The sequence below is a fragment of the Zootoca vivipara genome, chromosome 2, assembly GCF_965207765.1.
Source record: "Zootoca vivipara chromosome 2, rZooViv2.hap1.1, whole genome shotgun sequence".
NCBI classification, from domain to species: Eukaryota; Metazoa; Chordata; class Lepidosauria; order Squamata; family Lacertidae; genus Zootoca; species Zootoca vivipara.
Genome location: NC_142584.1, coordinates 20,939,938 through 20,955,536, shown reverse-complemented (window position 1 = coordinate 20,955,536; position 15,599 = coordinate 20,939,938). Strand labels below are relative to the sequence as shown.

The 15,599-nt window shown below is 39.0% G+C and overlaps 1 protein-coding gene and 1 long non-coding RNA gene across 7 annotated transcripts in view; one reads left to right on the top strand and one right to left on the bottom strand.

Annotated features, from left to right (window-relative positions):
• LOC148686763 (uncharacterized) overlaps positions 1-1,456 on the top strand; it is a 38,017-nt gene extending 36,561 nt beyond the window's left edge. The window contains exon 4 of the long non-coding RNA XR_015947988.1: positions 1,256-1,456. This is a non-coding gene — a long non-coding RNA (uncharacterized LOC148686763). The remainder of the gene's footprint in view (positions 1-1,255) is intronic.
• Positions 1-15,599, bottom strand: part of CEP112 (centrosomal protein 112) — a 206,747-nt gene that overhangs the window by 103,135 nt on the left and 88,013 nt on the right. For all 6 annotated transcript variants that reach the window (XR_015947984.1, XR_015947985.1, XR_015947983.1 and 3 more), the window contains 2 exons: positions 12,061-12,168; positions 4,777-4,959 (listed from right to left, as the gene is read on the bottom strand). Coding sequence is in view for 3 of the 6 variants with exons in the window: in XM_035104026.3 (XP_034959917.2) it covers positions 4,777-4,959; positions 12,061-12,168 (291 nt within the window). In the remaining 3 variants the exon portion in view is untranslated. The remainder of the gene's footprint in view (positions 1-4,776; positions 4,960-12,060; positions 12,169-15,599) is intronic.

Sequence of the window (15,599 nt, the reverse complement as noted above, 5' to 3'; positions counted from 1 at the left end):
AGTGTAGCTTTTATTTCATATGCATAAAAGTTAACAGATATAATGACTGTCCTAACAATGAGGATCACAGCAAATGCAAACCGACAGCATCTTCAGCGAATGGATAAATATTTGAAATTCTTGTCTACTGACTAAAGCAGAATGTGCAATGTGGTAACCAAAGCTGCTAACAGGTTTGTGGTAACATTCAGACGTAATGCTAAACCATTGTTTGGCATTACAAAAAAATGAGTCCAGTTTCTGCCTGCACAATGTCTCCTCCTCTGGCTTGGTCACAAGGAGGAAATTGGAAGGATGTGCTTTAATTGCAGTTTAGCATGTCACCTGAGTTTTGCATTCTGGTTAATCTTAACTATGGCTACTGAAAACAAGTCAGATGCATAAACTATGGTTGCAAGCCAAGTCGCTTCCACAAACCATAGCTATGATTTTTAAGTTTGTATGGTTCACATGACAATACAACCTGTGATTAATAAAAACAGAAAGGGGTAAATAAAAAAAACCAGAAGTGAAAGCTTTGCTTCTCCTCATCACAAGGGGCATGCTTGCAAGCCAAGGGGAGCCTTATATGCATGTCTCTATTGGTCTCTCTGTTGTCTTTGACTTCAGGAAAAGGCATATCCCTCACCCACAAGCCTTCTAAGCAAGAAACATGTAGCAAGATTTCATAGGGTTGTTTCTCAATAAAAACTGAAATTACCATAAGCAAATAGATCAAGATTAAGACTAGCTTTTCAAATTAATAGTGATAAAAAGAGGGCAAGAGGTACACCCCAAATGAACTACCACCATGATTGTTTAAGAACCCATTAAGCAGCAAACAGGTGGCAGTGGATTTTAAATATAGAGTAAGAAATGGAAGAAAAATGTAGTAAAGAACAGTGAAGCTTAAGAGAAACCAAGTAGGAAAATATACAACAGCGAAAGGGCGACAGAAAAGAAGACAGGCAAATAGAGTAAACTAACAAGAACAGAACGCAAGGAAGGCTATAAACACTATTTCATCAAGCTCAGTTGATGGAAATGGAAGCTGTTCGGGGACAAGTGGACAGTATATCAACTTTTTAACTACTAATCCTCTGTGACATTACTGGTGCTCTATTTATTGCTGAAACATTTATGAGAGGAAGAAAATGGCAGGGCAGCACATTGTAACAGAAAATGGGAGAAAAGGATTCATTTTTGGTGCCCATTTTACAACAGAACAAAGTAATGTGATTTCTCTGAAGTTCATTCCTTTCTTCTTTGTCCAAAGGTCAAACAGCCAAGGAATAAGGATTAAGAAGATACAACTATGAAGCAGATGTGAACAGTTCACTCCTTGAAGTAGCAAGAATATGTGTCATGTGCTTGGGAAAAGGTGACAACTGGATCAAGAAAGACTGTGGTGGTGAAACTGATACATTTGCTGGCAGCTAGGTAAAAATTGGTTATAAAGCAATGAAGTTTTTTTTTTTTAAGAAAAGAGAGCACCAATCTTTTCTTTTAGAGAGATGACTATTTGTAATAACAAGGTTATGGGTTTTAGAAGTCACAATTTGAGTACTTTTCATATGTTATTAAAATAACTCCAAAGATGGAAATATAATGCACACATTTATTCTCAGTCTCCATCTGTACTGCATTTTTTTAAAAAAATGTTTTAATTGTTTTATAATTTGAATGTTTGCTGCCCTGGGAGGAAGGGCAGGATAGAAATTACACAGTGTGTGTGTGTGTGTGTGTGTGTGTGTGTGTGTGTGTAAATAAAGTACATAGTATTTATGCACATAAACAAGTGTTAGCATAGTGAATTAAAACTGAGTTTAATAAAAACATTTTCTCCCAAATGTCAAAGTAAGGAGGCTATTTAACCTCAATGGAATTACTGACCTGCAAAGAATGCCAGTGAAGGATTAGTGCCACGTGCAAAAACTCTAAAGATATGCTCTTGGATGTCGGGGTGACCATCCCCTTAAGAGATTAGCTGATGTTGCCAAATGTTATCACCCAACAAGAGATAAAGTTTAGACATATGTTTATAGTGATGAGAAAATGAAATTCAAATGGTATATGAAAATGAAAACAAACAATTGTTGATCGTCCACATAAAAGTGATATTCTTTCTAAGCAAGAAAATTCAGTTTGAGTTAACAATTTGTTTAAAACTGGACATAGGTAAAATTTTGATATAATTGTGGGGACATTACCTAGTATTACAGATATTCATACAAGTTTCACATTCTTGCGTTGCAAACCAATTTGATTGTATCTTATATTAATAATGTCTATAATATCTTGTTTATTTCAGTAGTTAATTTAAGACTTCAGCAGTACATTGCAAGAGTGTAAACCTTTCTAGTGACTCTTCAAAATGCTCCCCTCTTCAGAACTTTGTGAAACTTTTCCATCAATATGGAGGTTTTTTTTTAAAAAAAATGCATCCACTTATACTTATAGCATAAGAGTCATGGAAAATGCCTCCATAGCCATAATGGCAAACAACCAAACTATGGATCATTCAGGTTTTTCAGAAAAAGTAAAATATGTTTATCTGACGAATAATGATTACAAGGATATGAAGAAGCTAGCTCAACAAAATGGCTTCCACGATGTTGTTGAGGGAATGGGGGTGTGAAGTTACACTGTACAAACATGGTTCACGTAAAACTTACACCTTATAATGAGGGTCATCCTTCTTCATATACTGATTTTCTAGACACACATTGTTATTGCTTTGTTAATGTCACTATCAAAATCACTTTAGCAGATGGCGGTAAAACACATCACTAAATACCACTTGTATGAAAAGCCAAGTGTAAATAGAATATTTTATCAGTACTATCACTACCGTTTATCAGTTTGATCCAACAGGATTGGTCCTTCATCCCCCCCCCCCAATCCTAATAAAAGTAATAGTCATCAGCATTTTGAAACAAGTGGCCTAGTCGTGAACAAGTACATCCCCCTTATTGAACTGCCATGATAGTTATGCTGAAATAATTGTAAAAATAATAAACATGGGAATAATTTCAACAGAAAAACAACAAATTTTGAAACCTTATTAGGGATTGCTTAATCTCTAATATATACCAGAACCATCAGGAAGCATACAAGCTGAAGGGATAATTTAGAGCACTACTAAAATAATACTGTAGATATGAAATAAATATTAAAAAAAACACCCCATAATTGCCAACCGCTACCAGGAATTGAACTCATTAGGCAGTACATACAAGCTGATTAGTAAAGATGAGATAGCTTCAACAGTGACAACTCAAAAGACATATCCCTGCCTGGTACAATCCAGCAACATTCAGCATAGATTATTTTCTGTCAATGGAACTGAAGTGCATAATTAAATAAGTCCCAATGATTACAACTGAACTTGGACTAAATGCTTAAGACCTATTGATTACAGTCAAACTTTTTGTGCATTGCATCCATTGCAAATATCCAACTAGCAGGAAAAGCACTGGTTCCAATAATTCTAATATATTAACGTATTTATTAAAATGTATAATGGTCTGGATGTACCCCATACTCGCGATTTGTATAAGATATTACTTTCATGAGGCAAAATAATAAAATAAGCTGTTAATTTTGCTTAGCTATGGACCAATGCAATAGTTAAGATTTTACAATGAACGGCGCCAACACAGCCATCATGTTCCACCCAGAATGGGGGAAGAAATACAAAACGCGAAAACTATATGGCAGTTAACCCACAGAAACAAAGAAGCCCATTTCTGTTTAAAATTATCCAAACTAGTCTAACGCAGATATATAGATACCGGTATATAGATATATAGCACTATACATGCTTTCAAGTTATTGTCTTTACTTCAGGCTCTCAGAACGCATATATTCTTGATAATGAACTACGCCTATATACTTGCATGATAAATGCAAACACCATACAATGAACTAAAATGATTTGTTTAAAACGGAACAATTAATAAAGATAATTATCCATGCTGACAGTCCACATTTCATCCATAAGTTTGAAGAGTCAAATGCTACCACAGCTGGAGGTTATTCTGCCAAATGGCTTCCAACAGTGACCATAAAACTGGGAAAACTGGAAAGTGTGAATATACGTATGTATTCATGTATGTATATGCGCGTGTGTGTGTGTTCATTTGTGTGAATACATATAATATATATCAGTTTTTTAAACATTCACGCATAGAGATATATGCGGGGGGGGGGGGAGATACCTAATGAAAACTCCAAATTCAAAACGTTTCAACTGTTCATCAGGAGAACTCGTCAATCAATTTCAAAAAAATTATTTTTAAAAATACCCCAAACCCAAAACACCAGGGGAAAATACTAAGAAATCAAATGGAAACTTAAGCACAAGCTATTTGTAGGCTGCCTGCAGAGAAAAACTATAACAAAAAAGTCCATACAAATAACTCAGATATGTTGAAAATAGATTTGTCCGGGTGGGGGGGGGGAGGTTATTGTAGATAAAGTGGGAGGGAGGAAATACCTCCCCCCTTAAGTCCATCATGAAAGAAAATGAGACAAGATTATAAATAAGAGGCCAAGTTATTGCACACCATGGGATTCTTAATCTGGCTACCTGTGGTTTTTGCAGTTAAAGCCTTTTTTCTGCGGTGGCAGGGGGAGGGAGCGGTAGAAGGAAAAAGAGAGAAAATTTTGTGTTTTGCAAGTGATCAAAAGCGTGCATTAACCACCAAACTGGAAAAAACATAAAATTGTTCTTATTGTTGTTGTTGTTAGTATTATCTAAAAGCCTATGACTTTCGAAATGCTATTAATTATTACCTGTACATCTCGCTTCCTGCATTCTTGGGTTTTATTGTCGTACTCTGTCATGGCAGCCCGGAGCTGTTTTTCCAGTTTCTCAATTTCCCGTTCATGTTCTCGGACCAGGCAATCCTTTTCTGTGTTATTCTGCTGGAATAGGTGCGTCTTCTCCTGTTCATGCTCCAGCTTCAGCTCTACTATCTGATTGGACAATGGAGAGTACAGTTCATCAATAGAACATCCCTGTCGTCATGACAACTCATCTTACAGCTTAATTCCCCACCCTCCACAATTCACTTTATTATTATTATTATTATTATTATTATTATTATTATTATTATTATTATTACATCATCCTTACCTCAAGTTACCTTTGTCTTTATTTTTTTTTTTAAAAAAATAAAAAACACTATCGGAGCAATTTTGCTAAGCGTGACAGCTAAACAAATACGGCACATCTTGAAACGCAATGTACTTGTATGGATGTCAGAATGTGTGTGTGTGTGGTTTTTTAAAAATTTTTTTAAAAAAACCCACACAAAAAATCCCACGCCATTGTCGCATTCTGTATACGTTTCTCCAAGTATCCTGCTGTTGACATCCAGCAGCGACGCAGATTAAAAATGGTTAAATCAGCCTCTTCTGCTCTTCATGCTTGCACACAAAAGCATCGGTAAATCTGTTAAAATATTTTTTTATGATTTCTCCAAAATAAAAGCCCATCTAGGCGACTATACATATATTATTTTCGTTAAAGAGAAATATATATATATATACACACACATACACACACATTGAACAAGAGCCCTATTATTCCGCTGTCAGCTACGGTACACCAACATAAACAGATGTATGTGTTTCAGGAGGGCACCTGCTGTGCTGCAAGCTTGCGCCATGATTTCATAAGAAGCATTCTATTCTCAGGAAGGATCCTTTCCCAGTCCACACCACACTGGATACGATGACCTTGGCCAGTCTTAGCCTCTCCCTGCTAGACTGAATGGCAGCCCGAGACCAAGGGCCTGGTTGCCGCAGCTTTGATACTAATCCTCCCAGGCTGTGCACAATGGCACCCTACCTGGCCTGCAAACTATAGCCAGCTAGGCTGCCTTTGAAGCAGGTGATGAATAGGGGACTGCAGGAAGCCAGCTTTCCTAGTGAACTCCAGGCCACACAGCTGCTAAGAACAGTCACTTGGATTTTTCTTCAGTTTTGGTGGATTTCAGGAGAAGAAGAAAAAGCACGTTATCTAGAATATGTTGGTTATAGTCAGCGTGAGAATCCCACTTCTTCCTCTTCTTCTTCAGAAAAGAAAGCAAACAGTAGGAGTCTGCTCAAAATCGATCTTGTTTGTGTGGGTAAAAGTGCGCAGGCACCTTATCTTAAAGCGATAGCATTCATTTTTTAAGTTGGCATTTTCTGTCATCGGCAGCTGCAAATGTGTCCTTGGAAATGGCTGTTATGTGCATTTGTAACACTGCAATTAAAAGATTCCTGCCCCCTCCCTATTCAGGGACTAAGGGGAAGTATTTTTATTTTATTTCCAACCTCAGAAGGGAATCGGGTTGTGTTACACACTGTGCTTTACATCTTTTTGCACCGTTTAATAAAAGCAAAGCATCATAATTATAATCCTGAAAAAGAACATTCAGCAGTGAGTTACCTAGAACTATGCATTAGTTAAAACTGGCTAACTTCCCCTGCCCTTGCCTACATACTCACACATTTTTATCTAACACATCAAGGCCTGAATCCACTTATATGGAAGGAAGCCTTTTTGAGCAGAACAGGATGAGCTTCCATGCAAAATGAGCGCTGGAATCAAAACACATTGTTCCAAACTTCTAAAAACTGGCTCATAAATATTTGGCAAAATGAAACAAAACTGAAGCTCAATTTACAAATTAATACTAGAAATACTTTCACTGGCATCATGGTTTTCCCTTTGCCAACTGATTTTCTGGTGGTCCAGCCCTGCTGCCCTTTCTAGTCCCCTTAAACCAGGGCCAGCACTACTATGAGACAAAGTGAGGTTCCGGGTGGCAAAATGCTAAGTAGGGGACAGAGCTGTGTGTGCCATGTGTTCTGACCTACTTCCCCTAAGCAAGCTTGGTGCCATCTGTTGCAGTAAAGGACACTGTACTGTCACCACTGTGAATGACCAGTCTTGCAGTACAAGGACTGGGGAGAGGTGCCATCTTGCCATTTGCCTCAGGCCGCAAAATGGCTTGGGCAGCATTCCATTGAGCCCTTTCAGCTCATCAAAGAAATGTATGAAGTATCCCTACCTGTGAACTCTTAAATCAAAGAGAATTGTCAGAAAAGCACAAATATCAGTTTCTGTATCCTCTCTTTCCTATATGCTTGTTTTCATTATAACTAGCAGAATATCCATCATTTTGATACTGTAAAAGGCAGTGTACAACAAAGAGAAAGTCGAAATATTTACAGAAACCCAGGGTGGTGCTTGGAGAGAAGAAACCCTGTATGCTTTGAGGAGAGACAGAGTAAGTCCTCTGAAGATATCTCCTTTAGGAGTGGATGACTTGTATGGTAAAATGTAATGTTTTGTATTTGGTGCCACTACTACTGTGGAGATTGAACCTAGCCACTACCCCTAGTGATCCAAATCCTTCATAGATGAAGCAGGGACACACTTCCAATTGTATCCTGGTATAGTAACCATCTAGGTTTTCATTTCTTGGATACACTACAGTGGGATGGCAAACCTGGAATTAAGGGGTGGTACATTTAAAGAGCTGGACCATAAAGAAAGCTGATCGCCGAATAATTGATGCTTTTGAATTATGGTGCTGGAGGAGACCCCTGAGAGTCCCATGGACTGCAAGAAGATCAAACCTATCCATTCTGAAGGAAATCAACCCTGAGTGCTTCACTGGAAGGACAGGTCCTGAAGCTGAGGCTCCAATACTTTGGCCACCTCATGAGAAGAAAAGACTCCCTAGAATGCTGGGAAAGATTGAGGGCACAAGGAGAAGGGGACAACAGTTTTCTCAAAGCTACTAATGTGAGTTTGACCAAACTGCGGGAGGCAGTGGAAGACAGGAGTGCCTGGCGTGCTCTGATCCATGGGGTCACAAAGAGTCGGATACGACTAAACAACAACAAACAACACATTTAAATATAGATATATTAGAAGAAATTGCCCCTAGCATCAATGGAGGACAGCATGGTGGAGCTGCGGTGCTCACCTGACCTCCCCTCTGGCTATGTCACTACTTTATGCCAGACAGAGTGGGGGAGCGGTAAGGCAGCTGTAAGGTGCAATAACATTGGTGGAGACAATTCAGTGCTCTTGCCGGTGTGTTTGCATTGTACTGACCTCATTGTTCCTGCTCTTTTTCCCAGAATGCAGCAGCAATTTACCTGGGACAATGCAGGAAAATTCAAAAGATGTGGTATGTAAGGAGATGGATTCTAACGAATACCTAGGATTTCTTAGCCACTGATTAAAAGCTTGGCAAGTAGGAGGGAAAACTTGTTGGAACTACTTTGCAGCTCTTGCTACTCCTGAACCTTGGCCCTTATTCTCAGATGCATAGGAGTGGGATGTTAATCACATAAGTCACAAGGAAAGCAATGGGCCTCAAGCATACCATATAGCATTTCACCTTTTCTTGAAGGCATCTGTAGGCCTTGATCCAGATATCTGCTTGTATGGTGGCTCCATTTGCTTTTAAAGAAAGCTTTTGTATGCATGGAGAAATGCCTTTGCATGCACTTTCCCTCCCCTCCCCACAGGAGATGGGGAAAGGTGCATTTGGGGGTAACATATACCCCTTGGATTATTATGGTTACAGTGTTGAGAATCAAATTATACAATTGGCACATCTTTGTTTGAGAAGTTTAGAACAGCACCCAGGATTTCTGAAATTCCAAATACTGAATGTATTCCAAATACATTCAAGAACCTGTGGCTTCTAATGAAAGCACTTTCAGTCAGTACCATCCAGAAGGTGTTTTGTGTAAATTAAAAGCATTCAAAACACATGTACAAACAGCAAGAGAAATATATAATATATACACATACACACCATAACAGTTTTGTGTGCTGAAGGTCTTTTAAGCCTGACCCAGGCACTGAAGCCGTTTCAAAGGCAGGAAAAGCTGCTGCCTTCTCTGTGGTGTCCAATACCTTTGAAGTATCTAAGGCAGCTGGTCCTGGCAGATAGGAACTCGTTTTCTCTCTCTCTCTCTCTCTCTCTCTCTCTCTCTCTCTCTCTCTCTCTCTCACACACACACACACACACTGTTCTCCTTACAGCTGGTATATTTGAAAGACCAACTAAACTTCCTCTTTTAAAAAACGACCTTAGTAGATACTTCAAAGGAAAGTGACAAATCTGAAGATAAATGTGAGTGAGATGTCTAGCTGGCACCAACAAGGGCCTTGCCATCATATTTTGCCGAAAGAAGTACATTTCGATGAAGAAATATGTAAAAGGGTAAAGGGACCCCTGACCATTAGGTCCAGTCGTGACCAACTCTGGGGTTGCGGCGCTCATCTCGCTTAAACAGCCACCAGATTTTCAGAAGACATCTGAAGGCAGCCCTGTTCAGGGAGGCTTTTAATGTTTAATAGATTACTGTATTTTATTTTCTGTTGGAAGCCGCCCAGAGTGGCTGGGGAAACCTAGCCAGATGGGCGGGGTATAAATATATTATTATTATTATTATTATTATTATTATTATTATTATTATTATCATCTAACCAGAATATTCTACCATATTCTATGGCACAAGTAACCATCTTCGATTACTTTTTTAAAGGATTAAACATATCCACAGATATGTCTGTCAATAGCTATTTATTATTGACATCCACATCACAAAAACAAAATAACTGTCTGAATACCAAGTAATGGAAACAAAGACAGGTTCACCTTTAACCTCACACCCTGTGAACCACCGGCATCCAGCTGACCGATGTTAGAATGCAAGACTAAGTGGTCGAATTAATAAATTATTATTTTTGCTGGAGATAAATCTAAGGGTTAAGCTTATTTAATATTTTGGTATTCATATCATGCTCTTCTACCAGTAAGTACCCAGAGTAAATTACAAAAGAAGGGAAGAAAGAATAGATAAGCTAATATGTAAATTCATGAACATGAATTTAACCAAACATAACACTAACATTTTTGCATTCAGGATATCATATTCAAATCTCAATTGATCATCAAGTTTTAGAACCCATTCAGAGTGCTGAAATCCTTCATCAAGGCTTCATCAATAAAGGCATCTAAGATGACCACATCATGTTTCTTGTCCATGCTACATGACTGAAGTTTTAGCTCCCAGTCAACTCTTCCAGCAAAAAACAAACAAAAACAAACCACCCACCCTTCTGGCAACCTATGACAGACCCCTCCACTGCCCCCCAAAAACCTAATTTTCTGCTTAGCTGATAAATCCTTAGAAAGCTACATCTCCCCATCTCCCAGTAAAAACTGGTTCACCAGCAACTCCACAGGAAAGAGACATAGCTGCCAAGTCCGGATCGTAAAGATCCGGGATCGGCAGCGCGCGCATAACCGGAAGTTGCGTGACGCAACTTCCGGTGGCGCTTCGCCCTTCTATGGGCACCAGAAAATGGTGGCGCCAGCACCGGAAGTTGCTTCCGCGCATGACCGGAAACACGTAAAAGCGACTTCCGACGCTGGCGCCGCCATTTTCTGGTGCCCATAGAAGGGCAAAGCGGCACCAGAAAAATGGCCGCCGGGAAGAAGCAAATTAAAGGGACAATGCCGGGATTTTCCGCCAAACGGGAGACCGCCGGGAAACGGTAAGAAAAAAGGGGTTTTCCCGGCGGATACGGGATACTTGGCAGCTATGGTAAGAGACGAAGGGTAAGAATGGAGTACTCATAGGCCCTCTTCCTGTCTGCTTCAGTTAGGCAGCAACTTACTGCAGCTGACATTATAGTGAATCTTGGATAAGGCTAGTGGAACTGGGGACATTGCGCTCCAGATGGAGAGAAAGCACAGAGGTTGCCCATGATGTTCCATGATATTATTTGAACATTCCAGGCTGTATATTTCAAAGCACAGGCTTTGCCTTGGCAACATCATTGCATCACGTGAGGCATCTTATATGTAACACAGAGGATACCTGTTTTGTCTTAGGGCTCAATTATAACTCACTTTAATCAACATTTTGGAATGCACTCTTTTACCTATAAGGCATGAAAACCTTCAAGATACAAATACACAAGTGTTGTAGAACCTGACTCTACATAACGCATGAATGAAAAGTTGGTACCATTAAAAGGGATATTTAGAACCGATATACAACACTGCAGAAACCATGATAAAGTTCAGAAATATTCAGAAATGACTCGCACTGAAGTTATCTTGTTGTTTGTTACCAAAAAAGACAGCATAAAAGGAACAGAATGAACTATTAGTGTAAAGTTTTAAAGAACTGGCATCCAAGCAGAGATGAGAAAAAAGAATTTAGCAGAAGATCATAAAGAAGACTTCATGTGAAATTTATATATATATTCTGGCAGAGGAGCAACTCATGGTTTGTTTTCTGCCAACAAACCATAGTGTGAAACCATAGCTAAAAGGTAAAGGTAAAGGGACCCCTGACCATTAGGTCCAGTCGTGACCGACTCTGGGGTTGCGCGCTCATCTCGCATTATTGGCCGAGGGAGCCGGCGTATAGCTTCCAGGTCATGTGGCCAGCATGACAAAGCCGCTTCTGGCAAACCAGAGCAGCACATGGAAACGCCGTTTACCTTCCCGCTGTAGCGGTTCCTATTTATCTACTTGCATTTTGACGTGCTTTCGAACTGCTAGGTTGGCAGGAGCTGGGACCAAGCAACGGGAGCTCACCCCGTCACAGGGATTCGAACTGCCGACCTTCTGATCAGCAAGCCCTAGGCTCAGTGGTTTAACCACAGCGCCACCTGGTCCATAGCTGTTGGCTTACAAATGTGGCTTGGTTTAACTATGAAGTGATAATATGGGATTTAAGCAAAGGAGGTGAGTTTCAAGTTCATTAAACCAGGGTCTGGAACATCTTGAGATATAGCAATATACACAAAACACAATTTGAAACCTCTGGAAATAAATAGGAAGCCTTGCTACAAGTGTAAACAACAGAAAAGAATGCAAACTTTGTGTTAATGAACTGCCTGTGAAACTTAAGTCAACAACATCCAATATTATTATTTTTTAAGAAGGAAATGCAAGTTGGGCCCAGCTGTGTCAAAAGGTAAATGCTAGAGTTGTTGTTGTTTTTATTATTTATTTATTTTAAAGCTAGCTAGCTAACCTGTTGTTCATATCTTTGCTTGAGCTCTTCAAGCTGCCAGGAGAATTCTTTTGACTGCTTTTCCCGGAGAGATTTTGATCTGCTTAGATCTGCTTCCACTCTTTCCATCTAGAAAGTAAGAGACAATATTTAACATATATAAATTAGTTATTTCAAGACAGAAACTGCTGACAACAGTTCTCCTGCCATCAAACAGCTTAAAATGGTCCTGCAGCATTGTTGTGTGTTGCTGAGGGTGATTCAAGGATACAATATCGGTAGTGACAAGACCACCAGCACAATCCAGTTAAAATTTAGTATTTTTTCACTGGGAAACTGAAACCAGTGCTGAGCTCTCTCCAGTTTTGCATCTGATGAAGTGGATTCTAGCTCATGAAAAACTGAGGAATAAATTTTGTCTAAAATACTTTGTTGCAGCGTTTAATTTGAAACGATGGCAGTTTAAAATGTTGGACTTTGGCTGGAGAATATTCCATCTTTATTTTCCTCTCTCATGCAACTGTGTTTGAATTTCATTATAAATGTGTTTGTCTGTAGTACTTATATGCAAAATAGTGATTCTGAAAACAGTCATCATACTTGCACTCAGGAAAGACTTTTGCTCAAGCTTTCCTGACTTCCTACATTTATTTCTATATTATAGACTACATGACTTGACTTGACTTGCAATTGTAACCTATGGTATTTCCAGGTAGGGAAAAGATCCCTATCAGGAAATCTGGAAAGCCACTGCCAGTCAATGTTGGCATCACTGTGCAAGACAGACCAATGCTTCAACTCTGAAAAAGGCAAGTAATGTTCCTAATTCATTTCCTAATTTAGTTACAGTATTTGTATTACCAGCATAGTGGTCGGATTTGTGTCACGCATGCTTCCAGAGACCTAAATTAAGTAGAATCATCATCCTTTCTACTTCTGATGTTCAGACTATGAGTGCCTTTGTTTACGTAGCCAAAAGAGCAGCACCTATGCACAAAGAGGGAGGTGTCAGCAGGCTTTCTATCACAGTAGTAGAAAAAACAAATATTGGGGGGTGGGTGGGTTTCCAGGTAGCGGATGGGTACTAAAACTAATGACATCAGAAGCCTCTAGAACAGAATCTACTGAAAGCGAATAAAAATTGTAGGCTAAATAGATGGGGCTAGCTAGGTAATAATATTTAGGTAAATAAATGAAAAAGATCACTTGCTAGAAGCTATCTAGAAAGACATTTACAAATAGACCTCCAGAGAGGCTAGCTTTTAGGAAGTCTCATCTGGAAGGAGGAGAACATCATGTGTCCCAAGTTCCAATTCATGAGCATGCTCTCAAGATGAAAAAAGACTATAATTCAAGGTAAATGTTTGCTCTGTTTAGAATCATAGGGAGCAAGTCAGATGTTGAAGAGAGAGGGTGCATTGTATAGCACCTTTAATTTTGTCTTTCTTAGCTGTGTAATTAAACATTTGTGACTCTTTGATTTTTACTACCACCTTGTGCTCAATATTTTTAGAAAGGTATTCTTTTAAAAGAAAAGGGGGGGAACCACATCCTGTGGTTTTTTTGGTTTCTGCTAACTGGACAATGAAGGTTGATGCAACACTATTTATTTATTTTTAAAGGGTGGGGTGATGAAACTAGGGTTCGCAGGAGTAACAACCCACAGTAACACTTGGGAGGGAATAGCTGGGGCATGACATACTGTGACTGAAGAGTTCATAGTCTCAAGAGATAAAGGAAGGTCAATATTATCAGAAGTATTATCAGAGGTATTTAGCTGGAAGATACCCATAATCCCTCTGGCGGTGGCTGCTTGGAAGTACACATATTTTGTCAGTAGTGAGAAGATAAGGCAGGGGAAAATTTTGGAGTTCTAATAATGTCACATTTAAAGTTGTGCAGAATTCCCGTCCCCAGTTAGAACCACTTGTTACAGTTATTTGCTATTTAGTGATCATCCTTATCCAATTTAAATACCACCCTGTTTATAATTATTATTTTGTCTTTTATTTGCTTATGTGCATTTATTGAATACTCTTTGCTGTGACTGCAGTCTCAAAGTGGGTTACACAAAGGGTTGTATCCAACTAAGTCACCCTGTTAGCACAATGACTTCCACCTGTGCTCCCACCCCACAATCTGCTCTGGAGGGTTGGGGAACTCCCCAGCACAGATGAAAGGGCACAGGGAGAAGATAGGGAGTAGAAGTCCTATTGCAGAGTTGAAAGTCCTTGAGCTAATGACATTACTTATTGAATACAACTCATACAGTCTAAATTAAAACAAGTAAGCCATACAATACTTAAACCATCAGTTAGGCCATTTCAAACAGTAAGCAAAATGAGCAAAAACAGCCTCAACAGCGATTCTCTGCTTTCACCCCAAAAAGGTGGACTCAGACCCACTGATGAAATGGGGAATACCACATGTGTGCAACCCTTGGCTCCACAAGGTTGAGTGGGATACAAATGTGATAAAGAATGTATTTCACATTAGAACAAATTATGCAATAGAACAAGTCCCAGTCCTCAGACCCACATAAAACAAAGCTTAGGGATATATGATTGCATTTTCCCACATTCTTCCTGTCTTTCTCTGTTATCTCATACTTCCTTCAGCTGTTGAATTTTAGATAAGGAACTCTTTTTAAAACTAATATTACCCTGGGGGGAAATGCGTATGTGGATGGCACTGCATAAATAAAAATACTGATACCAAATCCCTCTCTAAAATAAAAATGAAAAGTGTGGCCTGGTCGTCTCATTTGCCAAGAATGACAAGCACTAGAGCTAAAATAGTGGGCATTATTTATATGATCATTTCTCCTGGTACAGTAGCCAATTATTTCACTTCCATTTTTTATTTGTTTCAGATTAGGTTAAGCCATCATGAAATCCACAGTCCATATGCAGCACATCAGCCGCGAATTGTTAACTGACCACATAAGGAAAGCAAAGGAAAAGTTGATTTGAAACCACCCATCAAAATCATCCTTCACAAATGAAGAGCACTACAACAATCAATTGTGTCATAAGTGTCTGTTTATGTGCACAGAAGAACACAGATGCATCCAGGGCCTTCTTCAAAGGATTTCCCCATGCAGCTCCAACGGTGAACAATACATGCATCATGTTTCATGATATGTTCAAACTTTGGCAATGACTATATTCATTTAACTCTGGCATGGTTCATAGCAGCAGAATCAAGGCTTAAGGGTAGAAATGATGTGGATAAATTATCAAAGCGTGGAAATATTCAACAACGAACTGGGCACAAACAGAGAGAAAACAAACACACCTCCATAGATAGCATTCTATCAAAAGCCTCATTAACAGACATCTGATTATTGCAACAGCCATGAGCCTTGGCAAAATAAAAAGCAGATGGTAACAATATTAGAAAGCCATAAATTATATAGTCTAATAAATAAAATATTGGTTATAGTAACTGAAAAAATCCACAATACTGTCCACACTTACTTTCTCAATAAAAGATTGAAATGAAAAAATGAGGATATATAAAAGATATTGTGTCGCTAAAACTTTATCTTTATGCCATCA